The 25,846-nt window shown below is 40.2% G+C and overlaps 1 protein-coding gene across 17 annotated transcripts in view; it reads left to right on the top strand.

The window, feature by feature from the left end:
- Nucleotides 1-25,846, top strand: part of PBRM1 (polybromo 1) — a 57,513-nt gene that overhangs the window by 20,429 nt on the left and 11,238 nt on the right. For 10 of the 17 annotated variants that reach the window (XM_064667804.1, XM_064667803.1, XM_064667807.1 and 7 more), the window contains 15 exons: nucleotides 4,587-4,728; nucleotides 5,305-5,402; nucleotides 7,882-8,158; nucleotides 8,995-9,100; nucleotides 10,271-10,913; nucleotides 11,746-11,957; nucleotides 12,743-12,928; nucleotides 13,585-13,742; nucleotides 14,320-14,586; nucleotides 15,943-16,088; nucleotides 16,394-16,551; nucleotides 17,224-17,407; nucleotides 18,634-18,844; nucleotides 21,600-21,801; nucleotides 25,573-25,731. In XM_064667804.1, the coding sequence (XP_064523874.1) occupies nucleotides 4,587-4,728; nucleotides 5,305-5,402; nucleotides 7,882-8,158; nucleotides 8,995-9,100; nucleotides 10,271-10,913; nucleotides 11,746-11,957; nucleotides 12,743-12,928; nucleotides 13,585-13,742; nucleotides 14,320-14,586; nucleotides 15,943-16,088; nucleotides 16,394-16,551; nucleotides 17,224-17,407; nucleotides 18,634-18,844; nucleotides 21,600-21,801; nucleotides 25,573-25,731 (3,149 nt within the window). The remainder of the gene's footprint in view (nucleotides 1-4,586; nucleotides 4,729-5,304; nucleotides 5,403-7,881; nucleotides 8,159-8,994; nucleotides 9,101-10,270; nucleotides 10,914-11,745; nucleotides 11,958-12,742; nucleotides 12,929-13,584; nucleotides 13,743-14,319; nucleotides 14,587-15,942; nucleotides 16,089-16,393; nucleotides 16,552-17,223; nucleotides 17,408-18,633; nucleotides 18,845-21,599; nucleotides 21,802-25,572; nucleotides 25,732-25,846) is intronic. The other 7 variants (XM_064667816.1, XM_064667818.1, XM_064667815.1 and 4 more) reach the window with 1 other exon arrangement.

Here is a 25,846-nt window from a genome sequence, read left to right as displayed (position 1 = left end):
AGGGTTGTTTTTCATGTGCTGGGGAGCAGTTCTGGAGCTACCACACTGATTTTCTTATCTGTCAGTGGCTCTAAAGCATTTTTTTTATATTTTAGTACAGCTGTTGGCTTGGCAAAGAAAGTGTCTTGCCTTGAACGAAGCACAAAATGTACTTGATGAGAAAAAAAAGGTAGAAATTGAGAAGAATCATTGACAGTTGTCAGGAAGCTTTTTGTCTGGATGTACTTAAAAGTATTGGCTCAAGTAATGTATCAGCAGATTTAATTGGGAGAGACTTTCCATTAAAAATATCCTTGCTATCAGTGATAGAACAAATAACTTGCAATAGAGAGGCAGCTGCACTTTTGCTTTCCTTACAGCGTGGGCAGATTGCATCTGGCTGTGTGAGCAGTACAGAAATTCCATGCAAGTGTGTGAAGAACTGCAGAGAAAAATGACTTGAGTTGTTGCCTGAGAGCTTAGAAAATAAAAAGGGACAGACAGGCTTCTTAGAAATAGTGTTTGAGGCTCACAAGTTAGAGTACAATGTTTATAGCAGTCCAACTTCTTTCTGCAAATTCTGAAATTCAGTTGTTTCTTAAATTATCATGTTAATCCTCACTTCTTGCTATACCTCAAAAGCCTTGAAGTCATGCATATGTGCACTTAAATGATGTACTGCAGGGAAAACTGAAGCTGGCATGGTTGCACTGCCACTCACTAGGGGTGGAGGGTTTTTTTTGTGGTGGTGTTTTTTGGGGTTTGTAGTTTTTTTTGAGATGTACATATGAAGAGCATATCTTCTGTTCTCAGATGGGGACAGAAAAGTTGAGTGTCCCAGTGAAAAGTTGAAGGAGTTGGAGTCAAGCCTACCCTTCCTGTCTCATATCTGTTTGGCTTTGGCATCTGGCTGCCTAAGCTGTGTTTCCAGAGTGAGCTGTGAAATGTGTGGCTGCTGCAAATTTTACAGCTAGTCATATATTTCAGGGGGATTTGTGTGTGATAAATGCAGGAAAAGACTTATTAATAATATATGATTTCTAGAGGGAGCATGTGAGTATGTTTTGGTTTAATGAGATGTACATTTTACCTATCTCAGCCTCTCAGTCACTTCATGAGTGTTATGAACCTCAGTTATTTGAGCTGAGTGCTGATCCCCAGCTGTTCTTCCAGGATGTGGGAGGGAATCCTGCTGATGATGGCTTTAGTTTTTTCCTAATTTCCTCCTGACTTGCTCTTTACAGAGTCCCAGAATAGCTGAGGCTGGAAGGGAGGGCAGACAGCCCAACCCCATGGCAGGGTCACCCAGAGCCACGTGCCCAGTGAAGTTTTGGGTATCTCCACAGGTGGAGACTCCACATCCTCCCAGGGCAGCCAGAGCCAGTGTTTGAACACCCTGACAGTAAAAACCACTTGTGTTCAGCTGAAATTTCCAGTGTTCCCATTTGTTCCCTGACCTCTTGCCCAGTCAGTGGGCACAGCAGGGGTGAGCCTGGCTCCCCCTTCGTTCCCTTCACACACTGCTGAGAATTCCCTGCCTCGAACAGGACAAGAAAATCCTTCTTAAAAAGCAAGGCATGGAGCTGTGAAGGCCACAACTTTCATGTGTGGTAAAAATGCATGATGTGGAGGTCACTTAGCAAACTTGACATTGCTGGGGAACAGTCATTCTGAAATTACAAATAGCCACAGGAATAGTTGGGAAATGATGCAGGAGAATGTGTTCAGTACCCAGTACACAAGTGCTGGGTCCTGGCATGCTTACAGGGACTGTGCTCCTTATTAAATTTTACAGCATTAGGAAGTATGATCCCTAAGGCAAGTGGGTCAGGCTGTTTTATACCAGAGGAGGAAGGTGTGCCAAGGAGGAATTCCATGGCAGCAGCTCCCTCCTAAAACACACGTGGGAGCACAGGCACTGAAGTTGGTACCTTCACTGGCACATCCTGGTGTCTTGTGCTCCAGGAAACTGGAGTTATAGATGAGGTTTGAAAATGTGCAGGGATCCAGTGTGAAACACAGTTGGGTTTGTGTGACATCTGCTGTTTGGGTCATTAAACTGCATTTTCCTAATGAATGTGCCACTTTTTGGTTAATGATCTGCCACACAGGAATCTAAATGTTATATTTCCCTGCACTGGGATGTGTTGAGGTTCTCCCGAAAATGTGAGATTTGGGGGGACCCTTGTTGCTTTTGGATTAGTTATTAATTATTTGAGTGGAACTTATAGTAAATGTCATCACCTGGTCAAGTATATTTTGCCATTTAATTTAACCAGCTTTAGTAATGTGGCAAAAAAAGGAGTGGAACTTAACTTGAGGTAATGGAGCTGCTGCCTGGGTTAAAATCTGAAGGGTTTATAGAGAACTTCAGTATTTCTGTTTGCTTAATTTATGAATGAGCCAATCAGAAAAATGTTCTCTAATGAGAAAATGATGTCTCTAATATTTAGAATACATTGTAAATTTTCACTGTATCTGAGATTCTGCAGTTCTTTCATTCCTTTTGTCACTTAATATTTGTTGAATATTGTATAATTTTAAATCTTCAGTTTGCATATCCAGTTTTCCTACCTTAACAAGTACTTTCAGTGCATATTGTACAAAAGGCCTTTACAAAATCACAGGTTCAAGTAAACAGTGTTCCCAATGCATTTATAAGACTGTCATCATCAGGAGGACATTTGTCAAATGCCTTTTTTCATCCCACACATTCTTTGTTAGTGGATTTTTTTCTCTCTGAAGAGGCAGGACTAGCACTTCACAATTTCTGAAGAAAAGCAAAATAAGTTACATAACTGATTTTAGCCATGGTTTGAATTGTTTCAGTAGGAAATTTTTAGGCACAGTGTGTATCTAACAAGATGGATCTTTTGATTTTGTGGAGAGAGCATCTCTCTCATCATCAGTTCTTTCAGATATTCCACCTGGAAGGGCTGATGAGTTTCCAACAGACCTTTTAGAGAGATGAGTGCCAGCTACTGCATTTTTTTTTTAATTACAGTTCTAATTTTGCCCAAATGAAATATTATGCCAGTGTTGTTCTGGGCTTAGTGGCCTTATGAAACTGTAGCCTACTTTTTAAACTGTTTTTCTTCCCGTTTCACAGATGTCATTTTGTTTAAAAGGTTATTCTCCCAAGTTTTAGTCATGCTTTCATGGTACAGTTGTATCACTGTCAATCATTTGACAGAAATTTCTCATAGTTTCTACTATATAAACTTAATTTGTATTATGTTGGCAGTGACTTTCTGTAGAGCTGTGGATTTGGTTAATTTTAACCTCACTTTGCTAACTAAACTGATGTTTATAAAATCCTTTCCTTCCAAGATTGGTCAGATGGGTTGTTAAAAATTTATTGTGAAGCTGCATTTCATACTCTAATTCCAGAAAAGTCACAGTAGTTGAGTTCTGCTGAGTTGGAGTGTAATTAAATCTGTTCAAAGCACTTCTGTGAATAACCTTCTTAATTAATCATCCTATTGTTTGCTGACAGCAAGTACAGTGAAGAGGATGGTAAGGGAGGAGGTTTTTGCAGATAGGCACAAAAGCAATCCTGTTCTGTGCATTTTTCATCCTTCACGTCTGTGGTTGGAAGTTGTCAGTCCTTCCAAACCATATGGTGTAAGTCTGGATCTTTACTTTTGTTGTCGAGCCTTTATTGAACACAGCTGTGGATGTGAGTTGGTTGCTTACAGTCAGGTGACCTGCACCTTGTTTGGGTAAACAAACGGGGATAGACACAAGCTTGGGACTAAAAGATTTTATATTAAATTTATGCTGTGGTAGTGAACCATCAAGCAGGTTCACCATCAGACAGGTGCTGTAGAAACCAGATTGAGTTTAAAGATGTGTAGCTGGTGGATGTGCCAGGCAGGCAGGTGAAGAGGGAGGTGTGGAGGAGGATGAGTGGGCTTTGAGGTTCGTGTTGTTGTAGATTAATATTTTCTGCTGCATGCAGTGAAGTGTTGGAAGGTTTAAAAAAAAGAACTTTCAGCACTTGTGCAAGGAAATACAAGAAAACATATTAAGATTTTGGCAAACAGTGCACTGATTCATGTGTTTAGCATATGAAAAATGACTTTGTTGTTGTTGTTAGTCCTCTTCTGTTTTCATATGATGTGCACTATGCATATAGCACCAGTCAACAAACAACCAGGTTTTTTAAGAGAAGGGAAGAATTGGAGGGGGTAACATGAGAGATGCTGGGCACTTTTGGGTCTCCCTGGGTGTGAATGGGATTGATGTAGTGTTTGTATCTGTGCAGAGCTGACCTGGCATCGTACCCAGGCCCTCAGGTCAGGGCTGAGGGTACTGGAGTGCTCTCAGCAGGTTGTGCTTCTGCCTCATCTGTAACATCTCATCTGAGTATGAAAACAAGATTTCTTCAGTCTCCACAACTTTCAAAATCATTGAAAACATCCTTCAGGAGGAGATATGTTTCCCTAATATAGTTGCAATTGGAAGATGTTACTGGTGCATCAGAAAAAACACGTTCTGTAATGAGAGCTCTTTGGGTACTGATTTGTCGTGAAAATGAAGATGTTAAAGAACTGTTTTGCACCGTGTAACCTGTGAAATAGCTGATTGGTATTTCTCTTTTGCAGAACCAAGCTGAAGAACCATGAATATGAAACTTTAGATCAGCTGGAGGCTGATCTGAATTTGATGTTTGAAAATGCCAAGCGCTACAATGTTCCCAATTCTGCCATCTATAAAAGAGTACTGAAAATGCAGCAGGTTATGCAGGTATGTGGAGTGGAACAGTCAAAAGGATATAACTTCACATGTAAATTTATTTAGCTAATGAATGTTTTTCCAAACTAATTTTTAATTAGACCTGTGCTTGCAGCAGTATTTTCTTGATTAGGGGGAAGTATGGGCATGAAGAGCATCATAAAGTGATTTTTCTTCAGCACACCTCCTGCCTTCTGTGATTTCTGCTGGTCACTTTATTCCTTACTATGACTCTTTAACTCGATTAAGCTGAGAGAAAATTGATCATGTGGGGGTTTTTTTAGTGTTTGCATTTGATGCTAAAGCACTTTAGATTTCATAAAGTGTTCCAGCTGAGTGCTGCAGTCTGAAATGGCACTGTTTTCAAATTGATTCCTCAAAAGTTGTCCTGACAGTTAGAAAGAACTACACTGCTATTTTACGTCAGCCAACTTATATTAAATAAATCACTGGAAATATTTTGATGCTGGTTTAGTCTCAAAACCTGTAGTTGCATCTGTCTTTGTGCATCTGCTCTGTTCAGATGTTTAACACTGTTCTGGAGGTGTCCAGCATGAGTTTGGCTTCAGGGATTTGGGTTTTTTTCAGGCAAAGAAGAAGGAGCTTGCTCGGAGAGATGACATTGAGGATGGGGACAGTATGATTTCTTCTGCTACATCTGATACTGGAAGCTCAAAAAGGAAAAGGTATGTGCTCCTGTAGTTCCTGCAGGCCATGACATCACTGCATCTTTTATTTGGTTTTTAGCATTTGTGTAAGAATTTGTAGTTCTGAAACTTAACTTCATTAAGTGTTGGCTCTAATCAATTCAAAACTCTGACTCTGTTTTCCTGTTTTGACCTATTAGTTGATGGTTGTCAACATCACTTCAGTAAGTGCCACGGATGCTGTAGTTACACTGAATTAGGTAAATTTGTCAGTGGATTTCAGGATTTTTATTTGGGCTTTTGGTAGGTTTTTTTTTAGCCTGGTGAGTGGAATATCTTCAGAGGTTGTTAGCACTTCCTGCTTCTATTCTACTGCTTCTCCACTGTGTGGCTATTTATGTGGTTTAGCTGGCAATTTTAGAATATAATTAAAGTTAAAACTATAGTTGAATACATTTTTTTTTTTAGTTTAAAGTATTACTCTGCAAATATTTTTATTTGGTGAAGTCTCCTGGCATAAACATTTTCATTTTTCATTACCTGACCTCTCCTTGGGGAGTTTTCATCATTAATGTCAGAGGGCTGCTTCTCTCCCCCTTGTGGATTTGCACTCTTCAGTTCCTTACCCTTTAGTAAGGGCCAAAGAAGGTATTTGACAAATAGATAAACTGAGTATAATAGGTGGCTTATTCTGGATCCTGTAACACAAATCAAATTCACAATTCACAGTGATTTAAAATAGACCCTTGATGGTTTATGGAAAGTATTCTTTACAGTGGGAGCTGTTACACAGTTAATATTAATGATGCATTTCACTCCAGCAAGGAGTAGTTTCTCTTGTCTGCCTCATGGTGTCATTTGAAATAAGTTCCACCTTCTGATAATATTTTTGCAATAGTAGCAACAGCCAGTGTAAAGCTGTAATTCAGCATCTTTCTTTGGTGTTGCTTATGACCTTCAGCTTCCTGTATATTTATTTCTTTGTTTTGTCAAAGTAACAGCAGTTGTGAGGGGGGGAAGGGAATGAAACAGAGCATCAGCAAAGAGTCACTGAGGAACAATCAAGTCAGTGCAGCAATGTACACTCATGAAAAGTCTGCAGAGAGAAAATATGAATATGATTTAGGAGGTGGTAGAGTCTAGGGATGCTGGGAAGAAGAAATGTAGTGGAAAGGTAAGACAGACCACAGTACCAAGTAATCAGGAAGGAACAAATTGGAAAAATTGCTGGTTTTGTGATCTTTGGGCTCAAAGAGAAGTACTTACCTAATCAAGCAAGTCACATTGCCATTGGTGTCCTTTTAACTCTGCGTTACTTTTGATCACCTTGTGTGAGACAGTACTGAAATGCTTAAAAGAAAAAAATCTGTCAGACTTTGTCATCTGTGAAGTAAAAGAGAAAAAAGTTGTGTTTGTAGGTAAAGGGAAATCAAAATAATGTCAGAAGAGAACCTGAAAGTGCTTTTGGTGTTGTCAGTTCAATACTTGTTATCCATTTCACTTGCTGAATGGTAGGAAGGAAAAGAAGATTGTAAATGCTGCTGATGTCAGAAGTGAAGCACTGAGGGGAATTCCAAAATGTTGCTGAAAAAGGAAACTAATAACCCTTGCAAAATTCATCCCATTGGGAAAATAACAGTTACAGAGAAGGAAGTGGTTTGAATGTCCCCTTTTATGTATCAGATGCATGACCTGAATCTTGAGTTATTGCCAGGCCTTTTCGTGTTCCTGCTTGGGTTTTGCTTTACCTACTTCCGTGGAACTGAATGTTAAAACTTGGAAACGTGTTAAAATGGGGAATTTGGCAGCATGTCTGTGTTCTGGCATTGCTTATCTGCTGGTGTGAACAGCTAAGCAATATTTTACAGCAGTGACAGTAATGCAGAAAAAAGTCTTTAACCTGTAGAAGATATATTTTGAATTTTGGTGAGCTTTATTGACTTCTAACTTCATTTGTCTGGGGTTGACAGATATTTAAGTAATTCTTTCTACTACATTCTTGATGTCCTTTTTTTCTTTTATCTGGTACTAGAGAAGGTACAGAATTACCCTGAGAAAAATAGCTCAAGTCTTTGATATTCTGTATTCAGCAGAGGTAGTTGTGAAGATACTGGCTGGAGGTTTTTTCCCTGTTCACTCTGGATCTTGAGGTCTTGGATTCAGATGCCTGCTCCTGACTGGTCTGTTTTCTCTGGAGCTGGAAGGTGCTTTAAGCTCCTTTTGGCCTTTGCACTTCTTAAAACAAGTGATTTGTTTTATTCTGTAGAACACTTAAGGTCAATGAGAGAAGAATCATAACTGAAAGTAGTTTCCTGTTCCTGCAGAGCCTGTTGGTTGTGATGCTGTCACTGTTTGCAAGTTCTAGTGCACTGTTTTAAGTTGAACTTGTGTGTGTTTAGGTCGTTCTGGTTGTCATCATGGTAGAGGATAATGTCATTTTGATATTAGTGCTGGAAGTGGGGAAAAGAGCCCCTGACATTTATTCCTTTCCCTCTTGTTCTTCTCCTTGACCTCACAGTAAAAAGAACATACGAAAGCAGCGGATGAAGATCTTGTACAACGCGGTTCTGGAAGCTCGAGAGCCGGGCACAGGCAGGCGGCTCTGTGACCTGTTCATGGTCAAGCCATCCAAAAAGGACTATCCAGACTATTACAAAATTATCTTGGAGCCAATGGACCTGAAGATGATAGAGCACAACATCCGCAACGACAAGTACGCGGCGGAGGAGGCCATGATTGAGGACATGAAGCTCATGTTCCGCAACGCGAGGCATTACAACGAGGAAGGCTCCCAGGTACTGCCTTGGTTCAGCTCTCACACCTCTCTGCTCCTTTGCAGACGTAGAAGTTACATTAGGAGGGTTTAGCTTTGATTGTTACTCACATTATGTGTTGGAATCGATTACTGAACTAAAATAGAAGCTCTCGGCACTTCTGGGATGTCTTAGAAAGAAGCCGGCTTTGTTTTCATGGGTGTGGAGGGTGCAGGAGGTCAGACTAGAAGACCTGACTTGTTTACCCCTGCAAAATGGGTCTGAAAGGAATATCTTTTTCATTTGCAATTATATTGCAGGCTGTGTCTGTATTGTGATGTTTCTCAGGCAGCAAGCATGGTGTTGTGGGACAGGATGGTGGTAGGGAACCTAAGGGAAACCTGCCACTGTTTCTAATGAGGAACATGAGCTGCTGCTGTACAGGACTTCATGATGAGGTTGCATTCACTGGAATTGGGTTTGAAGACCCAGGACGATTGTTCTGGTCCTTTGTGTCTTGATGGAATCACAGTAGTTCGAGAGGTCTGTGATTGCTCTTGGGTTTGATGAGGAAGTTTGTAGGACAACTGCACCCTGCCATTTTGTAGTCTTTGGAGTAGAAATGCAACTTAATTGGATAATTTATTCAAGAATTTTCGCTCCCTGATTTAGATGGTGTTCATCAGTTCTGCTTACCTATGTAAGTCAGTTAAAAAGAAGGGCTTATTTCTCAAAAGTACACTTTGAATTAAACACTCAGTTTTGCTTTCAGCTTTTCCAGACTAACATTTAAATGTTTCTTGGGGGCTAGTTCTAAACTAATCTAAACACAGTGCACCTTGTTTTGGTTGGTTTTTGATTACTTTACTGATTAATAGGTGTACAATGATGCCCATATGCTGGAAAAGATCCTTAAAGAAAAAAGGAAAGAGCTGGGACCCTTGGCTGAAGATGATGATGTGGCATCCCCTAAACTAAAGCTAAGTAAGAAAACCTTGTGCACTGCTTTGTCTCATTTCAACACTTAAAAAACAATACAGATGAACAGATCTTCCTTTTAGAATAAACATGTGCTGCACATGCAAAGAAGCTGTATTTTCAAAATTATGACAGCAATGGTATGTTTACATGCATATAAAATAGAATTAAGTTGTTGCATGTAGTGTTTGCTGAGGAATGGTTGAAAAGAGTGGGATTTAGTCATGTGGTGTTATCCAAATGTTAGGTAGTGCACTATGTGCTCAGTCACACTTCATCAGCACACAGAATGTGTGCTGCAGGGATGGCTCACAAGTAAGGTGCTTCTCAAAGTGAGGAAAGCTCTTAATTTCCCTGGTTAAATGTCTGGGATTTCCACAGAATGATAAAAAAAGGTGAGCTTTATTTGGAAAATTATTGAAAGCTGTGAAAAACATGGAATTGAAATTTCCCTTGTCTGTTCCTAGAGCTGTTGCCCTTAATAATGAGATTTGCTACTGCTCAGATCTTAGGTTCCTTTAATATGTGTTCAGAATTTAGCAAACTGAGAAGGGTAGAATTGCACAGAAAGTAAAGAAAGTAACTGCACACAGTCCTCTTAAAATTTAAATGTGCAGCTCTAAAGTAAGGTACAAGTATAGAGAACTCACAGGCAGAGTCTGTGCAGTGCAGTAAGAGATCCTGAATTAATCAAAAAGATAATCTGATTGGTAATCCCACGGGAGACCTTGTTTTACACTTTACCTGCAATAATCCTCTCTGATTTGGCATAAACATGCCATGAAGGAATCTGATAATATTTAGAATACCTAATTTTAGTGATAGCAAAACCCCTGTGATGACTGGATTTTTAACATCTGTAGAGAGAAATTCATGTAGGGTTGGTAAGACCAAACTTGAGTTTGGAGGTGTTTGTTAATGACATTAGGTAGGAAAAGATGTTTTCCATGCTTCTGTCTGAAGAGGCCTTTGCCAGGTAGACCACATATGGTGTGGGTGACATATGATTCTGTGTTTGAGCAAAATAACATTTAAAAAAAACTATTAATACAGTTGCTCATACCGTGAAGCGGTTCTTCAAGAAGCGATTCTCCAGCGGAAAGAAGATCCACAAACAAGTGTCCAAGTTCTCGGTTCTGTAATTTTATTTTTTATTTTTTTGTTTCTATTTGTCAGGTAGAAAAAGTGGCATTTCTCCCAAAAAATCGAAATACATGACTCCCATGCAGCAGAAGCTGAACGAGGTGTACGAGGCCGTGAAGAACTACACGGACAAGCGGGGCCGGCGGCTCAGCGCCATCTTCCTGAGGCTGCCGTCCCGCTCCGAGCTCCCAGACTATTATGTGACCATCAAAAAGCCCGTGGACATGGAAAAGATCAGGAGCCACATGATGGCAAATAAGTACCAGGATATCGACTCCATGGTAGAGGACTTTGTAATGATGTTCAACAACGCCTGCACGTACAACGAGCCGGAGTCTTTGATTTATAAAGATGCCCTGGTCCTGCACAAAGTTTTGCTTGAAACTCGGAGGGAAATAGAAGGAGATGAGGATTCTCATGTGCCCAATGTCACTTTGCTAATTCAAGAACTCATCCACAACCTTTTTGTATCTGTTATGAGCCACCAGGATGATGAGGGCAGATGCTACAGCGACTCCTTAGCTGAGATTCCTGCTGTTGATCCCAACTTCCCAAATAAACCTCCTCTGACTTTTGATATTATCCGAAAAAATGTTGAAAATAATCGCTATAGGAGACTGGATTTGTTCCAGGAGAATATGTTTGAGGTACTGGAGAGGGCAAGGAGAATGAATAGGTGAGCAAACCCTTATTTTTTGGGTATCCTTTATCACATGAGTTTTGCATGTTAATGTTGGACAAAGGCTGAAGTTTTTTCAAAGTGTTCACTTTCTTTGATATGGGTGTTTGGAAAACTAAATCTCAAAAGTTCTATCAGGTCTTCAGTGGAATGCTTGCTTTCATTTAAAAAAAAGGAAAAAGGTTTCTGCCATGAGATAATTTTGTCACTAGTCTTCTGAAGGAACACCTCATGAAAACTGGGTTCCTGTTAACTTTGAGTTGAAAAAATGAGGAAGAGGAGCTGTTCACTGACTGCTTGACTAGTGAATTATTCTTTTGGAGCAATCACACTTAGATGAGCTATGGTAAAATGCAAAAACTGTGAACACTTGAAACTTCTTGCAGTGTTTTACTGGAATTTGGTAGCATATTTGGGGGTGTTCAGGTGAGATCTTGACTAAAATTACATCAAGGCATCTACTAATGGAGTATGGATAATTAAAATAAGTCAGTTTTGTTAATGATACTGTTATTACTCAATTTTTCAGAAGTTAACAGATTGTTGAGGTCCAGTGACAAGTAATCTTGGTTGCAAGATTTGATTTTCCTGGCATTTCAGGGCTGGTGTTTACAAAAATATTGTTTTGGGTCAACTATAATAAAAACTGACAGCAGAGTAGCAGGTGATGCTTGACTTGTCAGCCTCTGCTGCTGCTTATTATGAGTAAACCTGTTGGTAGAGTGAAGCTTTAGATTGATCACTAAATGTGGCAATTGATGGGAGTGTTTAGAATCCTGTTTAACTCTGGCTAAACTGGTTTTGCCCTGTTTTACATGTTTTTGTTCAGGACTGATTCAGAGATTTATGAGGATGCAGTTGAACTTCAGCAGTTCTTTATTAAAATTCGAGATGAACTGTGTAAGAATGGAGAGATTCTTCTGTCACCTGCTCTCAGCTATACCACCAAGCATCTTCACAACGATGTAGAAAAGGAAAAGAAGGAAAAGCTGCCCAAAGAAATAGAGGAGGATAAGCTCAAAAGGGAGGAGGAGAAGAGAGGTAGCTACTTCCTTTTCATTAATTTTAATATATTAATTGAAAAATACATCTATGCCTATGGTGTGAGCTCTGCTGTTGCTGCAGCTTTGCCTGCTGAAGGGACCTCAATAGTCTGATTGTCCACCAAGGATAAGAGATATATTCTGATTCTTATGAGCCAAAAAAAAGAGATGTAGGTAGATACTAACCCCATGTAAACTCTTTAATCAGAATGCATTGGGGTGCCTGTATTCTTATTTCAAGGATAGTAGAAAACAATAGGTTTTACTTTAGCTTTCTGCTGACAATCAACTTAGCACTGACGGTCCCAGCTGACCTTTTGGTTGTTTCCTTTTTGACAAATACTGGTTTCTTGCTGTGCTGATGGTGTTGTCTGTGATCATGCTTTTAACACTGCTAAAGAAGTGATATTTAAGCAAGCCTTTTGTGTATTTACTTGACTGCTGTGAGGGTGAAGATGAATGGGCTTGGCTCTATTTTGTAGGGCAAGAAACCTACTGCAAAGGTCCTTTGTATTCCACAGTTCCTGGCTGTTCCTGTGGAGCATATCTAAGGGAATGAGTGAAGCTCTCCTGTTGCCCCTCTCCAAAGATGGCAGCAGAGCTGTTAGCTCTTTGTCCTTGAATTATCCTTCTAACATGGTTCACCTTCCCACATAACACTGATGTCAGCAGCAATAACCTCTGGCTGCTCCAGCCTCAGGGTGAGGGGCCTCCACATGGGCAATCCTGGCTAATGTGGGAACGTGGCAGTACTAACAACTGTTCTTCCCTTCTTGAAACAAGAAGCTGAAAAGAGTGAAGATTCCTCTGGCTCAGCTGGGCTGTCAAGTTTGCATAGGACCTACAGCCAGGACTGCAGCTTCAAGAACAGCATGTACCACGTGGGGGATTATGTGTATGTGGAGCCTGCAGAGGCCAACCTGCAACCCCACATCGTCTGCATCGAGCGGCTCTGGGAGGATTCAGCTGGTAAGGGTGTCTTTGCTGGGGGAAAACACCATTGTGAAACTTCTTAGTACTATTTTAAGCTTCCCATTTGATTTTTTTTCCTCTGTAGATGTTATTTATTTTATTTGCAGGACTATGTGTGCACTCACACGGTGTGTGAGTATTTTTCTTGTTTCCGAGTTGCTTTTTTCTGAAGGATATTACAAATAGAAAGTTCTTGGATCAGCACATGCTTTTTTTTGGTGTTCATTTCTACCTACCCTCAAATTGTAAGCATCCCAGAGATAGTATTCTGAGTGGGATGGACTTTTTGCAATGATCCATGCTTCTTCAAATAATCAGGTGATTGTTGTGTAGACTTTGAAGCCATTTGAAGGCCTGAAAGTCAAGATTTATAAATAAGAACCAATTCCTCCTTTATTTTTCTGAGTCAGATTTTACTGGCTTGAAAACAATTGGCAGGCTTTTCAAGCAACAGGCTTTCCTTTCCTGAAAAGTTTAATAAATATTGTCCTGTTTCAAAGCAGAGAGCTCTCAATATAAATGACTACATGGCTATTTGATTAATTGATCAAGCTATGATTGTTCTTTCTTGCTCATGCACTAGAGAATGTCATTTTACTTTTTTTTTTTCTTTCTATCTCCCTTCTCTTTTTTTGTTGTTGTCTGTTTTAAAGGAGAGAAGTGGCTCTATGGCTGTTGGTTTTACCGACCAAATGAAACGTTCCACCTCGCAACAAGAAAATTCTTGGAGAAAGAAGTTTTTAAAAGTGACTATTACAATAAAGTTCCCGTTAGCAAAATTTTAGGCAAATGTGTGGTCATGTTTGTCAAGGTGAGAGACTGTTCAGAGTAATTTATTTAAGCAAATAATATGTTCTCTGCTGTTTTGCTGTAGGGCTATGGGCCCTTTGACATAGAGACATTCTGTTAATACTTAAATAAAATAGGATTTGCTCCTGTAGGCTGTTTGTATTTTTCCTTTGCTTCATGAGATATGTAGTTTAGCCAGGTGATGTTGTTTCCCTGAGCTGGTTGGTTTGTAGAACCATATGTTTATGATCACCCCCAGCTTGGTGATCGTGTCCTCTTTTCAAGTCAAAGCTCAGAAATCTTGTAAAGGTGGTTTCAGGCTCCAGATCTTGTACTTGTTCATGCACCAGTTTGGTAAATGAATAAACCCCAACTATTCTCACATGCCAATCAGTACTGAATTTAGCTTCTTCTCTAAGGATGGAATTTCTTGTTATTTTTAATAAAACTTGGATGTCAAACTGGGAAGAAAAGAACTCAGCAGAAAGGCTGCTGATAGAAGCATAAAAAAACCCCAGGAAACATGAGAGAGAGTTCACTGTGCGTCTGTGGGGTGTGGGCATCGCTGAAATATTTCATATTTTTTCTTCAACGTGCAGGAATACTTTAAATTGTGCCCTGAAAACTTCAGAGATGAGGATGTCTATGTGTGCGAGTCCCGCTATTCCGCAAAGACAAAGTCTTTTAAAAAGATCAAACTGTGGACTATGCCTGTGAGCTCTGTCAGATTTGTCCCTCGAGATGTGCCCCTGCCTGTGGTCCGTGTTGCTTCTGTGTTTGCTAATCCAGACAAAGTAGATGAGGAGAAACACAGTGAAACACTGGAGGACAGTAAGGTGGGAGAAAGTATCATTCATCTCGAAAAGGTACGTAAGATAATGAAGAGGGACATTGATTGTATTTGCCAAATAAAGAATGACAAAATATTATGATTTGGGTTTCACAGCATCCAAACATAGTCAAATATAAATAAACATGATGTTTCTGTTACAAATCATGTTATACACACTTGTAAATAGATACAAACAAAATATAAATAGACTAAGCAGAAAATGAACTCTACATATTTGTTAGATTTGACAGCCTCTTTCCTGTGATCATGTAAAGAGCTTGGTCTGGTTTTTTCACTGCTTCAGAAAATTACACTTTTACTGCAAAGCTTGTCTTAAGCATAAAGAACCTGTAGAACTAAAAGTCTAATTTTAGTTCATGGCAGTGCTGAAATGCTTTATTATGTAGCAGTTCAGTAAAATAGTCAGTAGCTAGGCAGCAGTAAGTAATACATAATATTCTGTTGTCTGTGACATCTTTATGCTTGATAACTAAGTATTGTATTGTCAAAATGCTTAAGAATATTTCTGTCCAACATAGTGGATAAAATGGTTTATTTATTGTACTTAGAGTAATAAAATAAATAAATTTAAGGAAAGGTATTAAAATCAATTCAGTTGAATTAATTTTTTCTGAAATAAATTTAGAGCCATGAAAAAATAAGAGAATCATAAAATAAATGCACTTTAGATTGAGTTCTTTAACAGAACCTGAGTACACAATACCCAGCACACACATTGTCAGCTTTAAGTAGACACCCAGTGTGTATTTATTCACATCATGAGAAAAGATACTTCTGCTGAGAGAATGAAATCTCACAGGGTCTTTTCCTTCCATGCCTTGGATAGACAGCCTGTATTTCTTTGGCTTTCTGAAATCCCAGACTGAAAGATCAAATGAGGCACAATGTGAGTTGTTCCTAAAAAGTAGGAAATTAAATGGGGCGAATGGTATGAATTTGCAGGCAATACATGGAGTGTTCTTATTATTCCATATGAGAGTTGAGTCATTACATTTCTATGTGTTTTATCTTGGCTATAAACTCAATTCTTGCCCCTTATGCACATTACTGTGCTTTAAACCATCAAAGAAAGCTGACAGGGCTTGGCTTGGCCAGGTAACTTTGAAGCACTAGAACAAAAAAGACCTGTAAATTACTGTTCTGGCAGAATTAGAGCTTTGTGAAACAGGAAGGGTTGTGACAGACATGGAGAGTGTCTTTGGCTTTGCAATTGCATTTTTAAATTTGAAGGCTTTTGCATGCACAGCTCTGTTTACATACTGTTGTTAACATAAAGACAGAGCAAAGCCTTTTACGAGCACATGGCACCTGTTTATTAACGTTTGGTTTTCCTCCTTCTGCAAGTTCCTAAATGCTTGTTCTTCTGCAGGAGAAAGAAGATGTTCCAGTAGAAATGTCCAATGGAGAGCCTGGTTGCCATTACTTTGAGCAGCTCTGCTACAATGATATGTGGCTTAAGGTTGGGGACTGTGTCTTCATAAAATCCCACGGGCTGGTGCGACCCCGAGTGGGAAGGTGGGTGCAGCTTCTTCTTTGCAGTTTGTGGCTATAAAAACAACTTGAACCAAAGACAGGCTGGTTGCAAAAGGCGTAAAAGAGGATGGGGAAAAAAAATCTTGTGAGTGGAGGGAAGTGTTATAAGCTCTTGATAGACTGAGGTGGAAGTTTAGCTGCCTAATAAGAACCTGTTGTACAGATGGAATAGGCTGTTTGGTACCCATTTTCCACTGCCAGTCTTCCTGAACAACCCAGTTCTGTCTCATTTGGGAGGAATGGCCTTTCATTTATGTCATTATTATTATGCTTTGGTTTCTTTCCAGGATTGAAAAGATGTGGGTGCGAGATGGAGCTGCATATTTCTTTGGTCCCATCTTCATACATCCCGAGGAAACTGAACATGAACCAACCAAGATGTTCTACAAGAAGGAAGTGTTTTTGAGTAACTTGGAGGAGACCTGTCCAATGACTTGCATTTTGGGTAATTATTAGCAACTTTAAATCCATTGGACACTCCCTTTCCTATGCAATCTGAAATGATTGATAGCTATGCATAGGCTTGATTCCAAGTAGGTTTTTTCATATTGAGGGAGAGAGGGACAAGAGATTATTCAGTGGGTTTCTAATACACATTCTTGTCTTAGGAACCTCTGGTGAGAATGTTCATTTTAAGAAAGCTTTCTCACAATAAGGGAATTACATGTATGATAACCAAGTGAACATTGTCTGCAGCCAGAGAACAGAAAACTCCATTATTCTTGCTTATTAATGTAATTATTCCAGTACATATTACCTGGAAAGCTGAAAGGAGGAGCAGGAGGTTGAAATTTGGTTTGGTGGAGAAGGTGATGGCGTGCACTTTGTTTTGGAGTTCTGATGCTGTGATAAATACACTGACAGACCGTTGGGGTTTGCTATTTTTGTGGGTTTCCTAGAGCTTTAAAAAAATCCAAAAGCTGCATGAAGTTGCTGGAGGTTTCTTGTGAGTGGCATTATTTGATTAAAACATCGATTGGTGTATTTTCCGTAGTTGCACCAAATACCAGGAATCTTCCAGACTTACGAGACAGGCAAAAAACTGGAGTTCCCACCCTTTTTTACGGAAAGTCTGCGAGTGTGGCTGCCTTCTTACCCAGCTCTTTCATTTCTGCAGGAAAGTGTGTCGTTCTGTCATTCAAAGACTTCCTCTCCTGCAGACCAACAGAAATCTCCGAAAACGACGTTTTTCTTTGCGAGAGCCGCTACAACGAGAGCGACAAACAGATGAAGAAATTCAAAGGGCTGAAGAGGTTTTCACTCTCTGCGAAAGTTGTAGATGATGAGATATACTATTTTAGGTAAAAATGTGGTGGGAGTGAGGGGGTCACCTGGGCACCCTTCTGGGTTGTGGTGGAATGGCTCTGCTTGGCAGCTCAGCTCCCCCCCAGCCGCTCGCTCGCTTCCCTGCAGTGAATGGGGGAGAGATTTTGAAGGGCCAAAGGAGGAAAAACTCCTGGGTCAAGTTAAAGGCAGTTTGATAAGTGAAGCAAAGCTACGTGTACGAACAAAGCAGCAAAATAAGGAATTAATTCCCTGCTTTCTATTGGCAGGCAGATGTTTAGCTGTTTCCTGGAAAGCAGGGCCTCAGCATTTGTAGTGGTTGCTTGGAAAGACAAACACCATAGCCCTGATTGTACCCCCATCCTCTTCCTTCCCCACAGCTTTAATGCCTGAGCACAATATCCTGTGATATGGAATATCCCTTTTGGTCAGTTTGGCTCCCAGTTGTGTCCCCTCCCAGATTACTGCCCACCCTCAGCCTGCTGAGGGGCAGAGTGGGAAAAGGCAAAGGCCTTTTGCTGGCCTAATGTGCCAACACTGTTCAACAGTAATTACAATGTGATATGTTAGCAACACTGTCATCTCACAAGTGCAAAATGAAGCCCCCTACAGGCTGCTGTGCTGAGAATTAACCCCATCCCAGCCTGACCCAGGACAGAAATAGAAGTTACAGTTGCAGGAGAGTAGTTTTGACTAATCACAGTCTTGGGAAGAAGTCCAGGTAACATCAGTCTTTTCGTGGTCTTAATACCATGGGATGTTTTATTTTTCTTCTCCTGACTTCAGGAAAAGTCATTGCATTATTGGATTCATAAATTCTCTTGGAAGCTATTAAAATACTTAAGTTCTCATTATGGATAACAAATAGCTTTCCAGTTGGTGAATATTCATATTAATAGAAATACTAAATTTTAAGTTGAGTAAAATGAAGAATCTGAGGAAGGTGTGATGTTAACTGCCTTCTGTTGCTGAAATTAAGTACTTGCTGCATTGAAATCCACTTCTAACTCATAGAAAAAAATAAAATTCTAACAAGTGACTGAAATAAAACACCATAGGCACAGAATGATTTCTGCTCAGGGTTCTGAAAGAAAGCACAGGCACATCTCAAGTTACCATTATTTCCATTTTGTTCAATGATAAATGAAGAAAAGTTGGTTTTCTCGTCAAAAATATGTGCTTTCTCCTGTGAAGTCTGAGTTTGTTCTCAGCTGCTTTTTTGTCTTCTTCCTCCACCTTCCAGAAAACCCATAGTTCCTCAGAAGGAACCGTCTCCGCTACTGGAAAAGAAGATTCAGCAGCTGGAAGCAAAATTTGCTGAGTTGGAAGGAGGTGATGAGGACATGGAAGAGATGGGAGAAGAGGAAGGTGATATGACTGAAACACCTTCCATGCCTCAGCTTCAGGCCCCATTAGCCAGTGACTTGGATATAATGCCTTATACTCCCCCACAGGTAAGGATTTTCCTTGAGGAAACTTTAAACCTTTATATTCCACATTTTTTTCCCAATCCAAACGAAGAAAGAAACAGAAACATTTTATCATATACACAGAATGGATTCATACTTTGGTTTATGAGCTATGGAATAGATTACACAGAACAGCTTTGGTATATCCCATATGATATCCAGGTGATAGTATTGAAGTCCATTAAAATATATTTAAAGGCAGTCATTCAGTTGAGGAAAACCTGGGCTATACTTTTGTATGACATGTTAATGTTATTTTGAATTGGTAGTTTTTATATGACAGAAGTATCAGGCCTTTATATTAAATATAAAGTTGGAATGTAAGGGTTTCATTGTAATTCTCAATTTACCTAATGCCCATTTTTCAGCTTTTCCTTAAATTTTGAAAAAAGCTAGCATTTTGAGTGTTGTGGTTTTGCTGCATTTTTAGAAAATGCTGTGCATCATCCTCAAATGAAAAAAAAATATCACTTTTTTGGTGTTGAATTGCCATTCTTGCTTGGATAATGGATAGGAAGTCCAAGAGGAATTGTGTGTGGTTGTACACCACTCGAATGCATCATTACTGCTGCTTAAACAGGGACTTGTGATTCCCTTCCCTCTCTTGCTGTGTTTCTTACACAAGCCCTGGAATTTGTGTAGTGAGTATTAAAGCAGAGGGGGGACTGCTTTAACTGGAAATTCACCTAAACAAAAAAAATGGATTAAACCCTTTGTCTGTCTCACCACACTCCCACATCCAGGCTAAGGCCAGCATTAAAGAGGCAGTGGGATTGACCTGCTGGAGCAGGAGTTTCAGACACTTTTGTAACCAACAATATAGATTTCTTCTGGATTACATTAACTGTGACAGCCTCATTGGCAGCAGAAGAATGGATGTGACCCTGGGACAGAAATACCTGTCCTTGGATGAAGTGAAGAAGAGTTGCTGAAGTTGAAAGCTTTTGCTTGGTTTGAGAGGGATGTTTTGCCATGTGGGCAGACCAGCAAATGCACTTTGCAGTGCAAGGCTGCTGTTGTTTTAATGTGCTGAATTTCATAAGCATCATGAAAACTCTTGCTGAGCATTGCAAATAGAAGTGGAATTTTATTTAACAACTGTTAAACCCCAGAACTTTTAAACTTTTCTTCTGCTAGCAAAGAAACTATTACAACACCTAAGGATAAGAGGAGTCACGACAAGTGAATATGTGGTATTGTGGGGCTTGACAGATAGATGGGTGATGCTCTCCTGCTGCAGTTTGCTGTGAATTGAGTCAAACCTAAAAAAGAAAAAGATGGGCAGCTTCATTCTTTGCTTTAGCAGTATGGCTGAGAAAAGGCATAAAAGGGGGTCCTAGTTCACATCTTCTTTTAACATATCTGAAAGTGAACGTGCAGGGGTCTGACTCAAGTGGGAAGGACTCTGTTCATTTAAAAATGGGTGCATTGGAGATGTAAAAGAACAGAGAATACAAGAACAAAATTTGGAATTCTTGTGGTTTCTCAAAGTCCTGTTTGCCCCTCCAGACTGATGGGGAGGCTTTTATATTAAATTACTGTTACAGGAACTGCTGCAAGCAATATAAAAGCTAAAACAGCTGATAAACTCATAGCTCTCTATTTGCAGATGTATAAGAGGCCAAATACATGATTAGATTTCCCTATTTTTGATTTGAGAACTCTCCATCTGCCCATGTGGGCTTATCTGAGAAGCCAGGATGGAATTGTATGTGCCCTGTGTGACATCCCAGAACCTGCATGGAGTTTTCTTCACTTCCTCCAGACAAGTGCTGTCTTTAGGTTCAGAATGAAACCTTGAAGGGTGCATTGCTATTTCAAAGTTCATACAGTGAAGTTTGGAATCACACACAAGTGGGCCTCAGTTTATCCAGTGCCTGGCTTAAATTGATGAGCAAGACTTGTTAAGCATCGTGGTATCACTTTGAAACTTTGGTTTTGGCTGAGAGAAGAGTTGAAGTGTGGGGACAAAGTGACAGGTAGGAGTAGTAACATGGTCACAATTTCAGGAGAGGAAGAAAACAGTTGAGTATATTTTTTTTTTTATTTTTTTCCCCCACCAGATGTTTGGAAACAATTACACTTTTCAAGATGTGACAGATTTGTAATTTGGGGTGTGAGAAAGGCCTTCTGAGGGGTTTTGATACGTTTATGGGCCTTATCAGTCAGATTGTGGGTGAATTATGGTCTCCTGTGACAAATACAGGTGTAAAGAGCCTTTAAAAAGGGGGTTCCACCTGTGGTATCTCAGTGGTTGTCAGAGTAGGTTAATTAATTTTTTTGAGGGCTGAAAACATCAAAGAGCTCTCACCAGGAACATCCATGGTGGGAAAAGCAAAGGAGCATTATTTTTGTTACCCATCAATATAAGAATATGATGTGAACCTGTTGTGTAGGTAAATGGTGATCAGCAAAGCTGGGCTCTGGGTTTTTCAGGGAGAAATGCCTCTTTATGTAATGATGTAATGAGAGGTAAACACTTGAGAGAAAGGAAAGTCTGGCAGGAAAATTAAGGAACATTTATAACAGGGAACCAGGGAGAGCAGGGATTGCAAAGGCCAAGGAGGAAGTGGGGAAGCACTTTCCTAAAATATGCAATGGCAAATAAAATATTTTACCTTGTGTTGGCAACGTCTCTGAACAGCAAAATGGATGAAATCTGTGACATAACACAATTACTTTTGTTCTTTTCTGGCCTTCTCTCTTGTACACTTGTGGTCATAACTGCTTTTTCTCACAGTCCACTCCCAAGTCTGTTAAGGGCGGCGCCAAGAAGGAGGGATCCAAGAGGAAGATCAACATGAGTGGGTACATCTTATTTAGCAGCGAGATGAGAGCTGTGATTAAAGCTCAGCACCCAGACTACTCCTTTGGAGAGCTCAGCAGGCTTGTAGGAACTGAATGGAGAAACTTGGAAGCAACAAAGAAAGCGGAATATGAAGGTAAATAAAACCTGAGATCCTAAACTCTTTTCTGCCTTTTTTTACTTTCTCAACACGTTCGTTGCTGTTGTTCAGGTGACAGGTTTAATGAAAGCAAGTATTTGTGTTTGTGTTCTGGACTCACCCTAAAGAGAAGTTCATGTGGAGAGGTGACTGAAGAGGAGCAAAGAGCATGTTTTAAGTTATGTAGAGCCCAGCTGATAATGTGTCTTTGCCACAAATAACCAAATTAACAGAGACCAAGAGAATGGGGGCAAATTAGGGACATGAAGCCCCTGAGCTGGAAGTCAGTTGGAAAAATGTTTTGTGAAAGTTTCCTTAAACAAGGACCGGGGGGAATTTTGGACAAGAAGCTCTTGAGAGCTGTAGCAGCAGGTAAGAAAGACTTACAGTGGAGTGGGAAAAAGTTCATTATTTGCAGTACTTAGAGTCCTGAGAGGCTTTGGTAGTGTGAAATCAAGGATACAAATCTGTTATTATGCTGTAAATATGACCTACTGTTCAGTCACAGTATTAATCAACTGTTGTAACTGATTTTGTTGAGATATTTCATATCCTGAAGTAAGCCTAGGAATATTTCATAGATATTTCAGACTGATCTTTTGTTCCTCTCCTCCCTTATTTTCCTCAATTTCTTCCCTCCTTTCCTTCCCTCCCCGCTTTCCTTTCTTCTCTTCCCTCCTTTGCTTCCTGCCCTCCTTTCCTTCCATTCCTTCCCTCCCTTCTGACAGTGGTCATTGTGTTTCAACTTGACTAGAATAAAATAGAGATTAACAGCAGGCCCCTTCCAAGCCAAATACATTGGCTTAACATCCATAGTTATCTCCCAGTTAATACTGTGTCTACACTATATTAACAATGTTAACTATTGTATTGATGCAGTTTTATTGGAAGAAAATGCTACTTTGGATAGGAACATTTCAACACCCTGGAAAGTTATGGCCCTATTAAGTTGTAACTCTTTGAGATTTTGTAGGTTTTCTGCATACTCATAACTTAAAGGCAGCTTTGATCTTCAGGCTGGAAGCTTGCATGCTGTCACTGTCCCCTCTCAGCCACCTCAGTCCTTCCTGAATTTTCTGTAGCACCTCTTTGCAGTTCTGGAGGGTAGCACAGCACCCTTTGCTGTGTGTAAGTTTTCTTTCCACATGCTGTGAAGGGAAATGGTAATGCTCTTTCTTTCTGAAAGTACTGGGGCCTTACTTTTTTCTGTAGTCATTTCCTTTTACACCCTTCTAGGTGCACATGGTGTCTTTTTATTGGCAGATCCCTCCTTGCAGCCTTAAGCTCCTTAAGCAGTAGGATGGCTGGCATGTCACTGCTTCCTCACTTAGAGCAGCCTGAGCACTTCTGCAGGAAGACACTGTTTGTCCACTGTGTTAATGATTGTCTATGTGCTTCCATTTTAATCTTCCTTCTCAATTAAAATTTTCCAAAGCTTTTGGGTTTTGAGCTGCAGTTTCCCTGGCTTGGTGTCTGCCCAGAGCTAGACTTACTTTTATTTGGTTTTGAGGCATTGGGATGGGGTAACAAAGCATCCAGACTGTGTTTGCTTACCATGTGTGGAAGGAGAGAAACTTCACTCCTTCCATTGTGACGAGTCAAAGTTCACATGCTCTCTGGTGTGGACATGCACCAGGGAGCAGGGACTAGGCATGGTTTGACACCTCAGTGAAAAAGTGCCTTTCCATTTTCTGGTGAAAAGTAGCTTGCATTTTAGATCCATTTTGTCCCACTGAAAATTTCACTTGGTGTTATGTGCAGGGTATTAGTTCATTTTATTAGCAGTAGAAGTGCCTGCATGGCTAAATAAAGTAAGAGACAATAATGCATGGGAGTGAGAGAAAGGCCTGTTTTAAGGAAAAACTCTGTTCAGAGCACTCTCTTGAGATGTGTTGGAAATGTTTGAATGATGTCAAGTCCTGGCCTAAGTGATTTGAGTGTTAAGGTGAATGCTCCAGGCCAATCTTTCAGGCACCTCCTCCAGTTCCCTTTGGCAGTGTTGTTCCATCTGTTAGTTCCATGTCATTCAGGGCAAGGTGAAATTTAAGTGCTGTCCTAGGGCAGGTCCTTCTTCAAGCCTGAGCACTCTGAAGTCTGATAAAGCTGTAATTTCTCATTCATCAGAGTGTCTCCAGAACTTTTACTTTTGTCTGACCATTTTTTTTTGGCTGGCCAGAAGTAGGTGAGAGAACTGCTTCATCTTTTCCCCAAACACTTTCTCTGCTCTGGAGAGGATTGTCTCATTGTTCTACTTCAGGATCTACCTTTAAACCTCTTGTGTATTTTGTGCTCAATCACATCTAAGTTGCCTGTAGTAAATGTAGGGGTTTCTCTGCGTCGTCATCTCTCTCTGAAACGACAGAAGTGGAAAGAGGGAGGGAAATGCCTTTGGAAATGAAACTGTTCTTGGAGTGTATGGAAGTAGTGCTAGAAGCTGCACAAGCAGGTTCTAGAGGAGGCAAATGTGTGGTAGATGTTCATGTACTAGAGAAAGTGAGTAACATTGGCAGGATGCATAACTTAATCTCCTTGATGAACTTCTTCTTAGCCTTCGTTTGACAGAGGACCTTGATTGCTGTTTTAGTGGCAGTTTCCATCTTTCACCAACTGCAAGAGAACACGTAGCCCTGCCTTCACTGTTGTTAAAAAGTGCTGGAGCTGTTCCCTGCGTCCATTATCCTTGGTTGTTGTTCCTCATTGTGCCAGACAGACACAACGTTCAGAGTAAACAAATCAGAAACTTGCATGTCCCCAAAGCACCTGGAGTGGGCATTCAGTATATCTCCTTTTTTTGTTGGCTTGGGTTTTGTTTTTTTTTCTTTCTTCTTCCTGTGACCCTTTGCCCTTCCCTTAATATCAAATTGTCCTCTGGTCAGATTACCCTGCAGTAGATCTTTTGTTCTTGCAGTCACAGTGAGAAACTTGATTGAGATAATGACCAGATTCACCGTACAAAGGACACACATGACCTCCAGTGAGCAGCACAATGTGAGTTAGACATCTTCAGCCAAAAAAAAAATAGCTCAAAGGGGACCAAATGGGGAAAATGACAGAAAGAGGCACAGAAAAATATTTTTGGTTTATCAAACTGCTGCTTGTTATGTACCAAACTCTAAGGACCAATCTACACTAGGGAAACTTTACAAATGCTCCCCGATTTTGCCACCACCTTTCAACTGCATCAGTAGTAAAATATATGGGGAGCCCAGAAATAAACGGGCCACTGGCTGGCACTGCTGTCTGCTGTTTGCATCGTTCTTCAGGGCATGTCTGGCAGACATGGTGCCTCAACTCCCACAGCAGCTGGTGGCAGATCTGTGTGAGAGCTGCTGGCCTTGGCTGCAGCTGGTTGGGCTGAGCCAGTGGTGTCAAAACAGGGAATGTTTTGCCATGTTCTCCTAGTGCGGACCGAGCCTAGTGCTGGACTGCTGCTTCATGTTGGTAACACTGGTGTTATTATCATCAAATTTGTTCTTTTAACTTTTTTTTAAAATTTTCATTTTATTATTTATTTTAGTTATTTTTTTTTTTTTTTTAGAAAGAGATAAAACTTTGTGGAATATTTTTCATGAAAGGTTCTCTAAAAGTCTTAGCTGCAGCCACATGAAATCAAATCATAATGCTGTGTAGAAAGATTCATCTGTTCTACTTTTATATTTGACTAAACTATGCCAGTGTTTTGACTAGTCCTTTTTTTTAAATGAACAGATAAATATTTTGAAATTCTGGGTTACAAAACAGAACTGAAAATCTAAAATACTTTTACAGAGCGGGCAGCTAAAGTTGCTGAGCAGCAGGAGAGAGAGCGAGCAGCACAGCAGCAGAATTCCTCCCCCCGGGCAGGCACTCCTGTCGGGGCTCTTATGGGGGTGGTGCCGCCACCAACACCAATGGGAATGCTCAATCAGCAGTTGACACCCGTTGCAGGTAAAACGTAGGAGCTATGACCATTTTTTCCTCATCCACTTTATCAACCCCCTTCATAACTCTGAACACTCTCTTGGGTCACGTTGTTCTTGCGGAAGAAAAAAAAAAAAAAGCT

Source organism: Pseudopipra pipra, chromosome 11 (assembly GCF_036250125.1).
Source record: "Pseudopipra pipra isolate bDixPip1 chromosome 11, bDixPip1.hap1, whole genome shotgun sequence".
Lineage (NCBI taxonomy): Eukaryota > Metazoa > Chordata > Aves > Passeriformes > Pipridae > Pseudopipra > Pseudopipra pipra.
This window is presented reverse-complemented; position numbering and strand designations above follow the sequence as displayed.